The 20,487-nt window shown below is 40.0% G+C and overlaps 1 protein-coding gene across 1 annotated transcript; it reads left to right on the top strand.

The window, feature by feature from the left end:
• The first annotated feature begins 113 nt into the window (after positions 1-113).
• LOC118820478 lies at positions 114-19,564 on the top strand. Its single transcript, XM_036588839.1, has 9 exons — positions 114-297; positions 454-546; positions 8,469-8,477; positions 8,571-8,780; positions 15,964-16,263; positions 16,369-16,653; positions 16,811-16,918; positions 18,404-18,435; positions 18,543-19,564. The coding sequence occupies exons 1-9, from the start codon at positions 114-116 to the stop codon at positions 18,600-18,602; spliced, it is 1,281 nt and encodes a 426-aa protein (XP_036444732.1). The 3' UTR covers positions 18,603-19,564.
• The last annotated feature ends 923 nt before the right edge of the window (positions 19,565-20,487 follow it).

Raw genomic sequence — 20,487 nt, 5'->3', positions numbered from 1 at the left:
CTCTCTGCTCCACAGTTCGTGCCGACCCTCAGCAGCTAACTGAGGGGGGCGACGTCACGTTACAGTGTGAAGTTTCTCATCACCTGCCGAACACACGACTGTACTGGATCAACATGGAAACCAAAGAGAACTTTCCAAACCCACATCAGCTGAGGAACTTTAAGACGGGTCAGGGAACCTGGACGTGTGCTGTGTTTAACGGCTCCAAACTGAAAGGACTTTTTCCATTAACTCTCAACATTAACCAGCACCTCAACACCAGGAGATCAACTCCAGCTCCTCACTACGACAACATGGGTGAGTCCAAAACTCTGATACAGACTACAAGACAAAGCTTTGAAGGTCACAATATCAGATACGGACCCACAGGGCATACAGTGACTTTAATTACCATATTCACTGTGAAATGTGCATAAATGTCATTCCTGTAACCCCTCTCTCATTCTCTGGCAGGAACCAACTTCACCTTGATCAGTGTCAGCACTGTGTTCTCCTTCATCCTCATAGTCCTGATTGGAGCTGCATGCTGGAGAAAAAGGACTAAAAGTAAGAAAAATATAACACAAACATTTCATCTTACACAACGTCTGTACAGACTATGACCTACGTTTAAGTATTTATATAAAGTTTATATAAAGTTTAAACATTAAATGAATTTGACAGTATCACATAATTAACCACAGCATTTAGCCGAAACTCTTTCTAGAGCAGCTTTGTGGTCCAATCAGAGAGTCTAAAGAGTTGGTTACACAGAGAAAATTTCTACTGTGTACCTCATGTCTGTCATGTTAATCTGTGTACCACTGATTTTATATTTTATTTGGAAAGGTAAAAGTAACCTCAATATACAGCCGTACACTAAAATACTGTGTTACTGTTACCATCATTTTTGGTGTTCAGTGTTGAAATAGTCTAAAAATTAGCTGAAGAATTCAGACGGCCTGGTTTGGGACTCGAAGATTAGGACTTGAGACTTATTAGTTACTTGCAACTCAGTGACTTGTTCCCATCTCTGCTATCTGGACAGGATTATTTTCCATGGGGAGGTAAGTAAGTAAAGTTTATTTATATAGCGCTTTTTACAACAGGTGTTGTCACAAAGCAGCTTTACAAGGAAATCAGCATTACAAAAAGAAATCTGGGTCCGAGCCCCCATGAGTGTCGCCAGTGGCAAGGAAAAACTCCCTAAGAGAAACAGGAAGAAACCTTGAGAGGAACCAGGACTCAGAAGGGGAACCCATCCTCCTCTGGTCGACACCGGATAGTAAACATTGTTAGTATAAAGTATTATAGTACAAAAACAGGGTAAAACGTGAAGGAAACAATTAATTTGAATAGTTCAGTTCATGCAGCAGAAGCAGCAGCATCAGTGGGGTCAGGTTGTGAGGGTGAGGTTTGCACGGTGAGCAGTGGCACCCGATCAAGGCAGCAGAGGCAGCAGCATCAGCAGCAGGATGGGCAGCTGTTCAACTCGGCAAAAGAAAGAGAGGAAAAACACAGTCAATGGGTGATTGATTAATTTGAATTAGTTTGAATGATTGATTGGTTCAAGTGAATAATTTTGAATAGTTCATGCAGCAACAGCAGTAGTATCAGTGGGGTCAGGTTGTGAGGGTCAGGTTGTGAGGGTGAGGTTTGCACGGCGTTGTACAGCAGGAGGCTCAATGTTGGTAACCCGGTCCAGAGGGCTGGCGAGCAGTGGCACCCGATCGAGGCAGAAAAGGCAGCAGCATCAGAACGCACAGGATGGGCAGCTGTTCAACTCGGCGAAGTTTATGTAATTTTACCACAGGACGTCTGTAATGTTTACGACCAAATCACATGAAGTAAGAAATCTCGACATGATTTACTCACTGCTGACTCCAGAAACGAGTACAAAACACATAAAACATTTAATTCAGCTGTTATTCTGTGTTATGACCCCATGTTTTGTCTAGGGCGCTGTGGGATCAGCAACATGTGGCATTAAAATACTGAACTGGTGAGAACGGATTAGAAGCGTGAGGAAATGACCAATATAGAGCTTTTGAAGCCATTTTTATTAAAACAAACCACAATAAAACCAGAGTGCTGTGATATCTAGTACCACACTGGAAGAATCAAACTGGACAGCACCAAAGAAAAGAACAGATCAAAACCGAACCACGCTTATCTACTCTGAAACAACAAGTATTCATCTAACCTAAATAAAGAAACAGAAGCTGACTACTCTAAACGTCCCTGCCAGTAACCAAAAGCACATGTGGCGGTGCCCTCTGACCTACGGAGCTAGACAGAGTAGACATCTACGTGGTGCAAATGTATAGGCACCCCTCTACCTGTTTGAAACCCCAGGTGGTACAAACAGTCTCTTGTAAAACAAAGTTAAAAGTGTGCAGGTAAAATACCACCACTAAAGTACTTCCTCTAACATAAAAGACCGTCTTACAAACTAAGTTAAAAGAAACACTGGTAAAATACCTAAAACAAAGCACTCCCAACACGAGATTAAAAAGACAGCCTAAAACTGCACACATAACCAGTCCTCTCTCTCTTCAGCCATCTTGAAGGCCTCTTTTAAAACACAGGCTCCTCCTCCAACTGCACCAGCCAGGCCTCTGATTGGTTCTCACATGACTGGTTCCAGAGCAGGTACTTCTGTGAAGGAAGAGACCAAGAGAGAGAGAGAGAGAGAGAGAGAGAGAGAGAGAGAGATGCACACAAACACAAAACAAAATATGTGCTTACATGTAACGTTCTGCTCACCCTAATCACCTGCCGTGCTGTCTTACGTGAATACAGTGTCATTGGTCAACATCACCACATAAAATAATTTTATGCAAATAAATGAAATAATTTTAGGTTTTAATGTTCTGATTGTACACTTGAGGTAGTAAAGTACACATCAGTTTGATCAAAGCCCCAGTGAACACAAATAAACACTTCTTTCAGGGACTCAATACTTAAAAAGTAAGAAACTCATTTTCCACAAAATATCACCTATAGCCTGATGTTGTTTCTACAGCTCGTTTTATAAATGGTAAAAGTGTCCACTCTGTAAAAATGACTGACATGCAGATTCGGATTAAATCACTGAGAAACGCTGGTATAAACTACATTACCCACCTCCTCAGGTAAAACTAATCCAGACTGAATAGGACTGTAGAAGTGAACATCCAGAAAGTGAAGACCAGTGGAGTAAATCTCCCTCAGCACACAATTTACTTTATATCTAATGTTAGTTTAGAGATGATTCTGTTAGTTTATAGAAATATGAAATGCTAGTAGAAACATTTTTTGTCCAAAGACTTAAAATCCCTTTTAAGCCACACAGTTTGATCAATTTTTCCAGATTTGTGCTCAAAGCTCAAAGAACATTTAACATTTCAGATATGAACATCAATGTGTTGAGTGTCTTCTGGAATACGTTACAGATATAATGATATAATGTATGAAACTCTCTGCAGGTGATGCTTCCCCTGAATGCCTGACGATTTCTGTAAGTAAATGCAAAATCAGCAAAAACCCAGCTTACATCTCCTCTATTTCTATTTGTCTGTCTGTCCTTCTCTATAATGAAAGTCTGGTTTCTGTCTCTTGTTCAGAATCTCCTCTGGGCTGAAGGTGACGACGTATATACAACTGTTATTTTTCAAGAAGTTCAGATTAATGAGGCCAGTATTTTACCCTCTAAACTGAACATTTAAAATGAATTATTACCTCATGTACACAATTTACCTCACCTTTGATAGGGTAACCAGTATAAATTTAAGGTTTGTTTGTTTATTTGTTTGCTTTTTGGATGGAGTGGTACAAAAGGTGGGTCAGGAGGGGAATGGAGCGGGACAGAACTGTGACATTACTAAGATAAAACAGAGCGGCTCTGTGAATGAAGACATGCTGCATCGTCTGTGTGTGCAGCAGCACTCAGCTAGCCTAACAGCTAACAGCACTACCTATTACTTCTATCATCATTACAGGATAACTGTCTTGAGGGAAGATTGTATGAAAATACAGTATTTTATAATAGTGATCTGCACCAATCTGACAACGGTGACATTACTGCATCACAGTAAACTGATCAACAAGGTGTGTGTGTGTGTGTGTGTGTGTGTGTGTGTGTGTGTGTTATGCATTCATATGAAGTGCAGATCACACTGTTTATTATTAAAAGTGAAAATCATGTTAAAAGGCCGAAGGTCCTGATTGGTGTATTAAATGAGAAAAAACAGAAGAGACCAAGAGTAAATATATAAAACACATTTTAATTGAAACAATAAAACAAAGATGACTGAACTTCGTCATATTTTGTTGTAACATTCCGTCTTTCTCTGTTATATTATTTAAATATTCTCACTCTAGTTTCTTCCTGTGGAAGCGAGAATCAGATATACAGCTCTGGTTCTCCCATTCTAATCTTCAAGGGTCTCTCTACCTCTGCACCTTCGTTTTTAACTACACACCTGCAAGCCAGGTTAGGTCTCTGAATTCTGGGCTCTTGATTTGTCCTTCCTTAAAATCTAAACATGCCTGTAAGACTCAGTCTTTCTGCTTTAGTGTCCTTTAGCGCCCCTTAGTGGAACAGCTTCCCATATGAATTCTGGACAGCACGGTCACTCAGTTCTTTCCACTACGGTCAGAAAACTCACCTGTTCAGGCAACACCTAGATTTATACCATATTGCACTCATTCACACTTCACTTCTGACCCACTATGTGATTCCTCTTCAGTCGTCTGTGCTGAACCTCTATGTTTTATCACTATAAACACTAGTTTTTCACTTAATTCAGCAGCCAAGTTAGGACAGAATTTTGTAAAGCTACAGTGAAGTTCGTACAGGAAATTTGTTGGGATACAGTCGGGTTTGGGCAGAATTTTGTCAGCTACAGTCAGATTAGGACATTAAGTACTCTAACAGACTTTACTGAACAAGAATTATTCCTAATAGAAAGATTCCACACATATATCCATCCTCCTCATGGCCCCACACTATCACAGGTTGTGAAAGACTCAGAAACTGTCATTGGATCCGACTGCATAGATGGAATAAAGATAGAATTTCAAAAATATCCTGATTAGAATTAAAAATTACAGCCCTGAATTCAGACAAGAGGAAACAAGAGGAAACAGTGAAGAATCACATTCTTTATGATCTGGGAATTCCTTGTGCTTGTATTTCTCTTCAGTCTCTCCACTTAACCTCTATGTTTTATTACATCACTTTAAACAGTGCACTTAACTCAGCAGTTAAGTTAGGACACAATATAGTAAAGGTACGGTGAAGTTTGTACAGGACATTTGTTGGGCTACAGTTGGATTGGGATAGAATTTTGTTGAGCTGCTGTCAAAAATCTGTCCTATAAGATTCAGGCAGCCAGTGCAGTTCTTTCTAAACGGGAGAGATGTGAGAACAAAGTTTACAAAATAAGACAGCAAGATGATGCTGAATGTATGAAGATACATGAGGATAAAAATTTAAATGAAATTGTCTAGATTTGTTATCTGCATCACACGGGTCTATTGATTAGCCACTCACCAGTCAGCTGACCTTCAGAGGGCCTGCCCCTCCCCTTTCCCCTCACAGGAGAGCACAGTTACAGTCTGTTCCTCTTCAGCTTCACAGTAAAAATATCGCCTTTTACTCTTTAACGTCACTGATAGAGGTTTGGGAACTGAAACGATTGTTTTTCCAAATGCTGATCTTTAGCGACCCCCTCTGGCGACTCAGCTCAGTGATTAAAAACTAAATTTTAAACAGGTAGGTAAATAGGCTTTACACTAGACGTTGAACATTGCTGTGAGGATTTGATTGAGCATTAGTGAGGTCAGGTACTGATGTTGAATGGTCAGTTCTGGATCACTCCAACTCATCCCAAAGATATTGGATGGAGCTCCATCACTCCAGAGAATGCAGTTCCAGTTCCCAATGCTGGGGGGCTTTATACCCCTCTAGCCCACGCTTGGCTTTGGGCATGGAGACCTTAGGTTCATGTGCTGCTGCTCCAGCGTGTCTCATTCTACTGGACAGTGCTTTTCTACAGAGATTAAAGCTGTATCAGCAATGAGTGACCTAAACAGATTTGGCAAATACCTCCAACTGTCCAAACTCACTGTCCAAACTCACTAGCCTGACTAGTATGCAGCTTCAGTATTTTCCACAAATCAAGATACATCAAGATTTAGTTCTGAGAAATGGTCCACTTCTAAGAACTAAAATGAGTAACATTTGCTTTACCTCACGGTAAAATAGCATGTTTGGAGGAACTTCTTCAATGGCTCAGCTAAATTTGGCTAACTACAGATTACTGAGAGTTTCAAGTGTCTCAGGGAGGAGCAGCAGCCACACTGACAGCAGATGGCAGTAGCTGGTTAAAAGGAAAGTTGCTCCAGATGTGATACAGATCCAGGAACATCCTACTTGAAGAAATGTTCAGTTTGAGAAGCCTGTTTACTCAGAAAGCTAACTCATTAGCCTAAGTAGCATGCTCCCTAGCAGGCTAGCTCTTGTTAGCTCTGCTAGGGACTCCACTGCCACTCTCAGTGGGTTAGACAGGAAGTCCAACAGACCTCATTTAAATAAATATAAACGAGCCTCTTCAACATTAAAACCACAAATGACCACATCAAAGATAAAAATAATTTAAATTATATTTACTAGACTGTTTATCTGCGCCATGTAGCACTTCTGATTGGCTGCTTGCCACTCAGCTGACCTCCAGAGGCCCCGCCCCTTCTTTTCCCCTCACTACCTTTACCTGTGCACAGGTGAAAAATTTCACTGCTGATTGTCGATCAGAGTTTTCTGGTTTTGATCTCAGCCTGGTGGTTTGTTTTTTCATATGAATTGCTCTGTGATTACTGAGTCTGCATGTGCTTCAATAATAATAATAATAATCATGAACTTTATTTGTATTGCATTTTTTAAATGATACAGGAAGATAAACAAAGCATTTCAAAGCTAAACCAGTACAGTTCAAATTAAGAAACAGAAATTATAGAAGAGAAAATGAGCCTCAGTGCTGCAGGTGCATGTTAGCTTGAACAAATATGTTTTTAATTGTGATCAGGCTCGTACTGCAAATACTTTCTGGAAAACTATACAATAAAATGATCTTCCACCCACTGAGCTGTGAGTAGATTTGCCACCTCAGCCCTGTAAACTCCAGGACTCCTAATCAGTGGCTTGATTTGTACTAAATTTAGCGGAGAGGTAGCTCTGCTCACAATGTAGTCTAAGGTAGACAGACATCAGTTCATCTACAGGACCTGATCTTATTTAGCTATTTGATTGTAGTGCTGCTTAAAAACGTTACCAGCAGTGCACCTTTCCCAAACAGGTGTCTCTACATTGAGGTTAATCTGAACTAATCAATCCCACTGTTTGTATAAAAACTGACTGGAAAAAAAGGAGCAGTTTAAACTTCATAAGAAACACTAACATATGAAAATGCTTGATCTGTGGACATTAATTCATTTTGTGGACAGTTAACCAAATACCTGGACAGTCCAGGCTTATTGAATGCTAGCAACCCTAGAAGTAAGCCTGTCTCAGCTGAACGAAGCATATAATGATGTTCAACAGACACAGTCCTTACACCACTGAGGGCTTTAAATGTCCTAAACAAGAACTCCTTGTGAATTAATGACATTTTTTTTATTTGAACCTAATTTACTCCACCTGTTAGTGAGCTCTCCCCATCACACGATGCTACTAAACTGGGAAGATGATGGCTAAGGTGTACTCTAAAACATGTAAGTGCCACCAAATCTTTTCAATCTGCCACTAACATGACATCCCTGGACAGCTCAACACGCTTGGAGGAGAACTCTAACTGCTTGTGTTTACTGCTCTTGGACTCCCAACCATGAATAGCTGTGGCATCGCCGGGGATCAAGCTTTCAATCTCCTGACGACAGCGCTAGCACTAAGATGGCTGTGCTACTCTCTGATAAGCATTATAAACAACATCCAACTGCCTGCTACAGAAAACATTAGAGAACCAGACTTTGGTACTGCATAGATGGAGAATGGACAGAAAGTCAAAAATAACCAGATGCAAATTCACGACAACAGGCCTGAATTCAGAAGCGAAGGGAGAAAAAATGCAAAGACATTGACTTGGACACTTCTATGAGACACATGACCACTGAGGACACCACACCATTTGAAACCCACAAATGCTGAATCCCCAGAAAAGAAACTATATTTATAATTGTTCTAATTTACAGCTGCATCATCTGCCAGTGAACCAATGTCTGCCTGGCTCACTGGGTTTTTTCATCTCAGTGGTTTGTGTTTGTTTGCGCCTTCAGTCTGATGTTGGTAGAGTCTGACCATGCTCGGACAGAAAGCTCCTCTTTACACGCCTCATAGCAGGAAATATGAGACTGATGTTCCTCTAACTGCAGCATGACTCGCGTATCTCTGTCTTTCAGAATGTCTGCGAGGCTCTTAGTCTGTCTGATTGTTTGTGTTGGTGAATCTACAGGCTCCAGTGGTGAGTTAATAAATGACTGTCATTTGATGGGATAGAGTGAGTGAAAAGGAGAGCAGTATTTACTTCAGTACATTTGTTTCTGTCTCTCTTTAGGAGCAGTTACTCAAATTGCTCCAGGGGATGATGTTTCTTTAAGCTGCCCCTCCAGCCCTGGACAGGATCGTTGGGAAGGACCTCAATCCAGCAACACAATGAGACTCAATTTAAACAGGACAGAATATCTACTTATAAAAAACTTTCAAGTTCAGAATAAGAGAGAGTATGTCTGCCACAGTGACCATATAAAATTTGAACTGAAAGATGGTAAACAGTTATATAGCTATGTACATATTTACATAATAATAATAATAATAATAATAATAATGCCTGCAAAATACTTTGTATGTTTATTTCAGCATCATCAAATGACGAGTCGGTTTTGTTTCGAGCCAGTGAGGGAGATTCACTCTTCCTCTTCTGCAAAAATCTGCTCTCTACACCCTTAAGGGCTGCCTGGTACTGGAGACCCCACCATTCAGATAAAACTCTCACCCTTGGACTGAACTCTACTCACTTTGGGAAACGGCTCCATTTCAGAAATAAGGACAACGACTTTTCTTTAAACATCTCAAGTATAAACTGGGGCGACTCTGGGAGATACGAATGTCAACTTTCACCTCAACGCAAGATTTTCTTTGAACTTGTGGTGGTGAGAGGTACCTAACCGTCCTTTCTGTTTAACCTTATTGCTGATTGCTCAAACAGGTCAGTGCTGACGTTACACACAAAACTGAACTGAAATGTCTCTCTCTGCTCCACAGTTCGTGCCGACCCTCAGCAGCTAACTGAGGGGGACGACGTCACGTTACAGTGTGAAGTTTCTCATCACCTGCTGAACACACGACTGTACTGGATCAACATGGAAACCCAAGAGAACTTTCTAAACCCACATCAGCTGAGGAACGTTACTATGGGTCAGAGAAACTGGACGTGTGCTGTGTTTAATGACTCCAAACTGAAAGGACTTTTTCCATTAACTCTCAACATTAACCAGCACCTCACCACCACGACGAGATCAACTCCAACCACTCACCATGACAACATGGGTGAGTCCAAAACTCTGCTACAGACTACAGGACACATCTTTGAAGGTCACAGGACTACATCAGGTACTAACTCACAGGGTAAACAGAGTAACACTCATTACAAAATTCACTGTGAAATATATATCATTTCTATAACCCCCTGCATTCTCTGGCAGGTCCTGGTCTTCCTCATAAAGATCTCATCTTGATCAGTGTCTGCGCTGTATTCTGCTTCCTCCTCCTAGTCCTGATCGGTGCTGTGTGCTGGAGAAAAAAGACTAAAAGTAAGAAAAAAATTATCACAAACATTTCATCTTACACAATGTCTGTACATACAACGTCTTCAGTATCTCACTTTTTAAAATGGTTTAAATATTAAATAAACATGACAGTCTCACAAAATTCACTACAGCATTTAGCAGAAGCTTTTTTACAGAGCGACTTACAAAAGTGCTTTGTGGTCCAATCAGAGAATGCATCTTTGACTTGGTGTCTAAAGAGACAGTTACATAGAAACAAGACATTTCATCAAGTGTTGAATTAGTGTTGATTTGAAATGCTTTTTGAAGTGACGGGTCTTTATAGACAGTGAGGGAAAGTTTGTTCCACCATCTGGGTTTGTACTCATAAAGTGTCTCAGATTAGGGGAGTTGATTTAGGACCTGTTCCTGGCAGCAAGGTCGTCTCATAAGAGAAGACTGTGACCCCAGATCAGCTCTCCAGCTCTGAGAAACGTTATGAATATTAGAGAAGACAGAGAAGAGTCTGGATGCTGGTCTTCCATGCATCCTGAAGGAGGGCCGTTCAAGCCGAGTTGTACTTGAACAAGTTTTGCCCATCAGGTCGGGAGAAACAGGTCCATTTTTGGTTTTGCAGTCATCACAGTTTTAAATCTGATGCAGCTACAGGAAGCCAGTGAAGGGAGCGCAGCAGTTTAGTGACATGAGTGAACTTAGGAAGATTAAAGACGAGCTGAGCTGCTGCATTCTGGATCAGCTGAAGAGCCTGATGGCCCACACAGATCAGCCAGGAGAGAGTTGCAGTATCCAGGTCATTACTTTTGAACAACTGATGGTAGATGCATGAATTTCTTTTGTTTACGGTGTGTTTAACTATCAAAACAGTGAAGGTCTGTTGGAAAATGTATAAATTATTGGTAAATGAATTCATAGTAGACTTTGCCAGACATGAGTAATACATAAATAAAAAAATTACAATAAATGGATTATAATAATTAACTTTTATTATAGACATACAGCTTGTTGAAAAAAGTGTATTGTATTACGAGCACACACACACACACACACACACACACACACACACACACACACACACACACATCATCTAAACCGCTTATCCTTCTGGGTTGCGGTGGGGTGCTGGAGCCTATCCCAGCTGTCATTGGGCGGAAGGCAGGACAGGTCGCCAGTCCATCGCAGGGCAGACAGACAGACATACATATACAATCACACACACATTCACACCTTGGGGCAATTTAGCATGTCCAATCGGCCTGACTGCATGTCTTTGGACTGTGGGAGGAAACTGGAGAACCCGGAGGAAACCCACACAGACACGGGGAGAACAGGCAAGCTCCACTCAGAAAGGACCCCGGTCGCCCGGCCGGGAATCTAACCCAGGCCCTTCTTGCTGTGAGGTGACAGTGCCACCCACTGCGCCACTGTGCTGCCTGTATTACGAGCAATAAATACCAAAATCTGAAAAATCAGATAAGAAATCTTGATATAAATGACAGAAGTGACTCAATTTACTCACTGCTGACTCTAGAAACGAGTACAAAACACATCAAAACATTTAATTTAGCTGTTACTGTGTTTAAGTGAATACAGTGTCATTTGTCAACATCCATACATAAAATAATTTTATGCAAATAAAATAATTTTAGGTTTTAATGGTCTTAGTTGTACACTTGAGGTAGTAAAGTACATATCGGCTTGATTTTAGCCACAGAGAAAAGTAAACATTTCTTTAAGGGCCTCAATACTTAAGAAACTCTTTTTTTACAGAACACAGCAGCATTTTTACTGACATATTGATTTAACATTTCAGATATGAACATCAGTGTGTTGAGCGTCTTCTGGAATATGTTACAGATATAATGATATAATGTATGAAACTCTTTGCAGATGATGCTCCCCCTGAATGTCTGACGATTTCTGTAAGTAAATGCAAAATCAGCAAAAACCCAACTTACGTTTCCTCTATTTCTATTTGTCTGTCTGTCCTTCTCTATAATGAAAGTCTCGTTTCTGTCTCTTGTTCAGAATCTCCTCTGGGCTGAAGATGACGACGTATATACAACCATTATTTTTCAAGAAGTTTAGATTAATGATGCCAGTATTTTACCCTCTAAACTGAACATTTAAAATGAATTATTAACTCATGTACATAATTTACGTCACCTTTGATAGGGTAACCAGTATAAATTTAAGGTTTGTTTGTTTATTTGTTTGCTTTTTGGATGGAGTGGTACAAAAGGTGGGTCAGGAGGGGAATGGAGTGGGACAGAACTGTGACATCACTGTCAGATAAAACAGAGCAGCTCTGTGAATGAAGACGTGCTGCATCGTCTGTGTGTGCAGCAGTGCTCAGTTAGCCTAACAGCTAACAGCACTACCTATTACTTCTATCATCATTACAGGATAACTGTCTTGAGGGAAGATTGTATGAAAATACAGTATTTTATAATAATGATCTGCACCAATCTGACAACGGTGACATTACTGCATCACAGTAAACTGATCAACAAGGAGTGTGTGTGTATATTAGGGGTGTGTGTGTGTGTGTGTGTGTGTGTGTGTGTGTGTGTGTGTCTGTGTGTGTGTGTTAAGCATTCATATGAAGTGCAGATCACACTGTTTATTATTAAAAGTGAAAATCGTGTTTAAAGGCCGAAGGTCCTGATTGGTGTATTAAATGAGAAAGAACAGAAGAGATCAAGAGTAAATATATAAAACATATTTTAATTGAAACAATAAAACAAGGATGACTGAACTTCATCATATTTTGTTGTAATATTCCGTCTTTCTCTGTTATATTATTTAAATATTCTCACTCTAGTTTCTTCCTGTGGAAGCGAGAATCAGATATACAGCTCTGGTTCTCCCATTCTAATCTTCAAGGGTCTCTCTACCTCTGCACCTTCGTTTTTAACTACACACCTACAAGCCAACTTAGGTCTCTGAATTCTGGGCTCTTGATTTGTCCTTCCTTAAAATCTAAACATGCCTGTAAGACTCAGTCTTTCTGCTTTAGTGTCCTTTAGCGCCCCTTAGTGGTGGAACAGCTTCCCATATGAATTCTGCACTGCAGAGTCACTCAGTCCTTTCCACTAACAAAACTCACCTGTTCAGGTAACACCTAGATTCATACCATACTGCACTCATTCACACTTCACTTCTGACCCACTATGTCATTCCTCTTCAGTCGTCTGTGCTGAACCTCTGTGTTTTATCACTTTAAACAGCGCACTTAATTCAGCAGCCAAGTTAGGACAGAATTTTGTAAAGCTACAGTGAAGTTTGTACAGGAAATTTGTTGGGATACAGTCGGGTTTAGGCAGAATTTTGTCAGCTACAGTCAGATTAGGACATTAAGTACTCTAACAGACTTTACTGAACAAGAATTATTCCTAATAGAAAGATTCCACACATATATCCATCCTCCTCATGGCCCCACACTATCACAGGTGGTGAAAGACTCAGAAACTGTCATTGGATCCGACTGCATAGATGTAATAAAGATAGAATTTCAAAAATATCCTGATTAGAATTAAAAATTACAGCCCTGAATTCAGACAAGAGGAAACAGTAAAGAATCACATTCTTTATGATCTGGGAATTCCTTGGCTTGTATTTCTCTTCAGTCTCTCCACTTAACCTCTGTGTTATATTACATCACTTTAAACAGTGCACTTAACTCAGCAGTTAAGTTAGGACACAATATAGTAAAGGTACGGTGAAATTTGTACAGGACATTTGTTGGGCTACAGCTGGATTAGGATAGAATTTTGTTGGGCTACAGTCAAGACCTTTTTGGAAAATCTTTCAAAAATAAAAAAAAATGAAAGAATTTCATGTTTTGATCAAGTAAAAATAAACGTACTGAAAATCTGTCCTATAAGATTCAGGCAGCCAGTGCAGTTCTTTCTAAACGGGAGAGATGTGAGAATAAAGTTTACAAATAAGACAGCAAGATGATGCTGAGTGTATGAAGATACGTGAGGATAAAAAATTCAATTGTCTAGACTGGTTATCTGCATCGCGCAGGGCTATTGACTGGCTACTCGCTGGTCAGCTGACCTTCAGAGGCCCTGCCCTTCCCATTTCCCCTCATCATCTTTACTTGTGCACAGGTGAGCAAAGCTACAATCTGTTCATCTTAACGTCACTGATAGAGGTTTGGGAACTGAAATGATTGTTTTTCCAAATGCCGATCTTTAGCGACCCCCTCTGGCGACTCAGCTCAGTGATTAAAAACTAAATTTTAAACAGGTAGGTAAATAGGCTTTACACTAGACGTTGAACATTGCTGTGAGGATTTGATTGAGCATTAGTGAGGTCAGGTACTGATGTTGAATGGTCAGTTCTGGATCACTCCAACTCATCCCAAAGATATTGGATGGAGCTCCATCACTCCAGAGAATGCAGTTCCAGTTCCCAATGCTGGGGGGCTTTATACCCCTCTAGCCCACGCTTGGCTTTGGGCATGGAGACCTTAGGTTCATGTGCTGCTGCTCCAGAGCGTCTCATTCTATTGGCCAGTGCTTTTCTACAGAGATTAAAGCTGTGTCAGCAATGAGTGACCTAAACAGATTTGGCAAATACATCCAACTGTCCAAACTCACTAGCCTGACTAGTATGCAGCTTCAGTATTTTCCACAAATCAAGATACATCAAGATTTAGTTCTGAGAAATGGTCCATTTCTAAGAACTAAAATGAGTAACATTTGCTTTACCTCACGGTAAAATAGCTCAGCTAAATTTGGCTAACTACAGATTACTGAGAGTTTCAAGTGTCTCAGGGAGGAGCAGCAGCCACACTGACAGCAGATGGCAGTAGCTGGTTAAAAGGAAAGTTGCTCCAGTAGTGATACGGATCCAGGAATGTCCTACTTGAAGAAATGTTCAGTTTGAGAAGCCTGTTTACTCAGAAAGCTAACTCATTAGCCTAAGTAGCATGCTCCCTAGCAGGCTAGCTTTTGTATATCTCTGCTAGGGACTCCACTGCTTCTCTCAGCGGGTTAGACAGGAAGTCCAACAGACCTCATTTAAATAAATCTGAATGAGCCACTTCAACATTAAAACCACAAATGACCACATCAAAGACAAAAAATAATTTTAATTATATTTACTAGACTGTTTATCTGCGCCATGTAGCACTTCTGATCTCACCGGGGATCAAGCTTTCAATCTCCTGACGACAGAGCTAGCGCTTAGACAGCTGTGCTACTCTCTGATAAGCATTATAAACAACATCCAACTGTCTGCTACAGAAAACTTTAGAGAACCAGACTTTGGTACTGCATAGATGGAGAATGGACAGAAAGTCAAAAATAACCCAATGCAAATTCACGACAACAGGCCTGAATTCAGAAGCGAAGGGAGAAAAAATGCAAAGACATTGACTTGGACACTTCTATGAGACACATGACCACTGAGGACACCACACCATTTGAAACCCACAGATGCTGAATCCCCAGAAAAGAAACTATATTTATAATTGTTCTAATTTACAGCTACATCATCTGCCAGTGAACCAATGCCTGCCTGGCTCACTGGGTTTTTTCATCTCAGTGGTTTGTGTTTGTTTGCGCCTTCAGTCTGATGTTGGTAGAGTCTGACCATGCTCGGACAGAAACCTCCTCTTTACACGCCTCGTAACAGGAAATATGAGACTGATGTTCCTCTAACTGCAGCATGACTCGCGTATCTCTGTCTTTCAGAATGTCTGCGAGGCTCTTAATCTGTCTGATTGTTTGTGTTGGTGAATCTACAGTCTTCAGTGGTGAGTTAATAAATGACCGTCATTTGATGGGATAGAGTGAGTGAAAAGGTGAGCAGTATTTACTTCAGTATATTTGTTTCTGTCTCTCTTTAGGAGCAGTTACTCAAATTGCTACAGGGGATGATGTTTCTTTAAGCTGCCCCTCCAGCACTGGACAGGATCGTTGGAAAGGACCTCAATCCAGCAACACAATGAGACTCAATTTAAACAGGACAGAATATCTACTTATAAAAAACTTTCAAGTTCAGAATAAGAGAGAGTATGTCTGCCACAATGACCATATAAAATTTGAACTGAAAGAAGGTAAACAGTTATATAGCTATGTACATATTTACATAATAATAATAATAATAATAATAATAATGCCTGCAAAATACTTTGTATGTTTATTTCAGCATCATCAAATGACGAGTCAGTTTTGTTTCGAACCAGTGAGGGAGATTCACTCCTCCTCTTCTGCAAAAATCTGCTCTCTACACCCTTAAGGACTGCCTGGTACTGGAGACCCCACCATTCAGATAAAACTCTCACCCTTGGACTGAACTCTGCTCACTTTGGGAAACGGCTCCATTTCAGAAATAAGGACAACGACTTTTCTTTAACCATCTCAAGTATAAACTGGGGCGACTCTGGGAGATATGAATGTCAACGTTCATCTCAACACAAGACTTTCTTTGAACTTGTGGTGGTGAGAGGTACCTAACCGTCCTTTCTGTTTAACCTTATTTCTGATTGCTCAAACAGGTCAGTGCTGACGTTACACACTAAACTGAACTGAAATGTCTCTCTCTGCTCCACAGTTCATGCCGACCCTCAGCAGCTAACTGAGGGGGGCGACGTCACGTTACAGTGTAATGTTTCTTATCACCTGCCGAACACACGACTGTACTGGATCAACATGGAAACCCAAGAGAACTTTCCAAACCCACATCAGCTGAGGAGAGTTACTATGGGTCAGAGAAACTGGACGTGTGCTGTGTTTAATGACTCCAAACTAAAAGCACTTTTTCCATTAACTCTCAACATTAACCAGCACCTCACCACCACAACGAGATCAACTCCAGCTCCTCACTATGACAACATGGGTGAGTTTAAAACTGATACAGACTACAGGACACAGCTTTGAAGGTCACTTGACTACATCAGACACTGACCCACAGGGCATACAGTGACTTTAATGACCATATTCACTGTGAAATGTGCATAAATGTAATTTCTGTATCCCCCTGCATTCTCCAATAGTTCCTGGACTTCCTCATAAAGACTTCACCTTGGTCAGCGTCTGCACTGTTTTCTCCTTCATCCTCATAGTCCTGGTCAGTGCTGTGTGCTGGAGAAAAAGAACTAAAAGTAAGAAAAATGTCTAGCCAGCATTTCGTTTTACACCATGTCTGTAGATCTTTAGGACCTCATGTTTTTAAAATTGTTTAAATATTAAATAAAATTGACAGTTTCACAAAATTCACCTCTTATCCACTCATTTAGCAGAAGCTCTTTTCCAGAGCAACTTACAAAAGTGCTTTGTGGTCCAATCAGAGAGTCTAAAGAGTCTACAGAGAAAATCTGTACTGTGTACCATCATGTCTGTTCATGTACCATCAATTTCATACAGTATTTGGAAAAAAAAACTTAATATACAGCCGTACACAAAAAAGACTGTGTTACTGTTACCAACATTTTGGTGTTCAGTGTTGAAAATGGCCTTAAATTAGCTGAAGAATTCAGACGGCCTTGTTTAGGACTTGGGACTCAACTTCAGACTTGTCTGTACTGACTCGGGACTCGAGCATCAAGACTTGGGATTGACTTGTTACTTGCAACTTAGTGACTTGTTCCCATCTCTGCTATCCGGATGGGATTAGTTTTCCATGGGGAGGTGGGATAATGTAATTTTACCACAGGACGTCTGTAATGTTTATGACTGCCTGGATAAGAAATCTGAATAGAAATGACAGAAATTGCTTAATTTACTCACTGCTGACTCCAGAAACACGTCAAAACATTTAATTCAGCCGTTACTGTGTTTATCCTATGATCCTATCATCTGTTGAGCTGTCTTAAGTGAAGACACGGTATCATTAGTCAGCATCAACACAAAATAATTTTATGCAAATAAAAAAAAAAATGTTCTGAGTTGTACAACTGAGGTAGTAAAGTACATATCAGCTTCATTTTATTCACACAGAACACAAATAAACACTTCTTTGAGGGCCTCAATACTTAAGAAACTCCTTTTCTACAGAACACAGCAGCATTTTTACTGACATATTGAGTCGTACAGCATTAATATAACCCGATGTTGTTTCTGCGGCTCGTTTTATAGATGATAAAAATGCACAGTCCATAAAAACGACTGACACGGTGGATTCAGACTAAAATCACTGAGAAACGCTGGTATAAACTACATTACCCACCTCCTCATGTGAAACTAATCCAGACTGAATAGGGCTGCAGGCTAAGTGAACATCCAGAAAGTGAAGACCAGTGGAGTAAATCTCCCTCAGCACACAATTTACTTTATATCTAATGTTAGTTTAGAGATGATTCTGTTAGTTTATAGAAATATGAAACTTGTGCATGTAGAAATATTTACACTATAAATGCTAATTTTATATTTTCTGCTGTTTCTGTTAAAAATCTGTAATCTCTTGTTAACAAAGACTAAAATTATTGACAAAATTCCTTTAAGCCACACAGTTTGATCGATTTAAAAAAAAATTCCAGGTGCTCAGAGCTCAAAGAACATTCAACATTTCAGATATGAACATCAGTGTGTTGAGCGTCTTCTGGAATACGTTACAGATATAATGATATAATGTATGAAACTCTCTGCAGATGATGCTTCCCCTGAATGTCTGACGATTTCTGTAAGTAAATGCAAAATCAGCAAAAAACTCAACTTATGTTTCCTCTATTTCTATTTGTCTGTCTGTGCTTCTCTATAATGAAAGTCTCGTTTCTGTCTCTTGTTCAGAATCTCCTCTGGGCTGAAGGTGACGACGTACATACAACCGTTATTTTTCAAGAAGTTTAGATTAATGATGCCAGTATTTTACCCTCTAAACTGAACATTTAAAATGAATTATTAACTCATGTACACAATTTACCTCACCTTTGATAGGGTAACCAGTATAAATTTAAGGTTTGTTTATTTGTTTGTTTGCTTTTTGGATGGAGTGGGACAAAAGGTGGGTCAGGAGGGGAATGGAGTGGGACAGGAACTGTGACATCACTGTCAGATAAAACGGAGCAGCTCTGTGAATGAAGACGTGCTGCATCGTCTGTGTGTGCAGCAGTGCTAGCCTAACAGCTAACAGCACTACCTATTACTTCTATCATCATTACAGGATAACTGTCTTGAGGGAAGATTGTATGAAAATACAGTATTTTATAATAGTGATCTGCACCAATCTGACAACGGTGACATTACTGCATCACAGTAAACTGATCAACAAGGAGTGTGTGTGTATATTAGGGGTGTGTGTGTGTCTGTGTGTGTGTGTGTGTGTGTGTGTGTGTGTGTGTTCTGCATTCATATGAAGTGCAGATCACACTGTTTATTATTAAAAGTGAAAATCGTGTTTAAAGGCCGAAGGTCCTGATTGGTGTATTAAATGAGAAAAAACAGAAGAGACCAAGAGTAAATATATAAAACATATTTTAATTGAAACAATAAAACAAGGATGACTGAACTTCATCATATTTTGTTGTAATATTCCGTCTTTCTCTGTTATGTTATTTAAATATTCTCACTCTAGTTGTTTCCTGTGGAAGCGAGAATCAGATATACAGCTCTGGTTCTCCCATTCTAATCTTCAAGGGTCTCTCTACCTCTGCACCTTCGTTTTTAACTACACACCTGCAAACCAACTTAGGTCTCTGAATTCTGGGCTCTTGATTTGTCCTTCCTTAAAATCTAAACATGCCTGTAAGACTCGGTCTTTCTGCTTTAGTGTCCTTTAGCGCCCCTTAATGGTGGAACAGCTTCCCATATGAATTCTGGACAGCACGGTCACTCAGTTCTTTCCACTACGGTCAGAAAACTCACCTGTTCAGGCAACGCCTACATTTATACCATACTGCACTCATTCACACTTCACTTCTGACCCACTATGTGATTCCTCTTCAGTCGTCTGTGCTGAACCTCTATGTTTTATCACTATAAACACTAGTTTTTCACTTAATTCAGCAGCCAAGTTAGGACAGAATTTTGTAAAGCTACAGTGAAGTTTGTACAGGAAATTTGTTGGGATACAGTCGGGTTTAGGCAGAATTTTGTCAGCTACAGTCAGATTAGGACATTAAGTACTCTAACAGACTTTACTGAACAAGAATTATTCCTAATAGAAAGATTCCACTCATATATCCATCCTCCTCATGGCCCCACACCATCACAGGTGGTGAAAGACTCAGAATCTGTCATTGGATCTGACTGCATAGATGGAATGAAGATAGAATTTCAAAAATATCCTGATTAGGATTAAAAATTACAGCCCTGGATTCAGACAAGAGGAAACAAGAGGAAACAGTAAAGAATCACATTCTTTATGATCTGGGAATTCCTTGCGCTTGTATTTCTCTTGAGTCCTCTACACTTAACATCTATGTTTCATTACAAGTTAAGTTAGGACACAATATAGTAGAGCTACACTGAACTTTGTACAGGAAATTTGTTGAGCTACAGCTGGATTAGGGTAGAATTTTGTTGAGCTGCTGTCAAGAAAATCTTTTATAAACACAAAATGAAAGAATTTCATGTTTTGATCAAGTATAAATAAACTTCGTGAAAATCTGTCCTATAAGATTCAGGCAGCCAGTGCAGTTCTTTCTGAACGGGAGAGATGTGAGAACAAAGTTTACAAATAAGACAAATGATGCTGAATGTATGAAGATACATGAGGATAAAAATTTAAATTAAA

The sequence above is a fragment of the Colossoma macropomum genome, unplaced genomic scaffold, assembly GCF_904425465.1.
Source record: "Colossoma macropomum unplaced genomic scaffold, Colossoma_macropomum, whole genome shotgun sequence".
Lineage (NCBI taxonomy): Eukaryota > Metazoa > Chordata > Actinopteri > Characiformes > Serrasalmidae > Colossoma > Colossoma macropomum.
The sequence above is the reverse complement of the archived record's forward strand: the minus strand, read 5'-3'. Positions and strand labels throughout refer to the sequence as shown.

Bases quoted from the DNA above. Each gene is read 5' to 3' on its own strand.
- LOC118820478 (XM_036588839.1), top strand. From the start codon at position 114: ATGGAAACCAAAGAGAACTTTCCAAACCCACATCAGCTGAGGAACTTT. The intron at 298-453 runs GTGAGTCCAAAA...ATTCTCTGGCAG, and splicing joins TCCTCACTACGACAACATGG to GAACCAACTTCACCTTGATC. The intron at 16,654-16,810 runs GTGAGTTTAAAA...ATTCTCCAATAG, and splicing joins TCCTCACTATGACAACATGG to TTCCTGGACTTCCTCATAAA.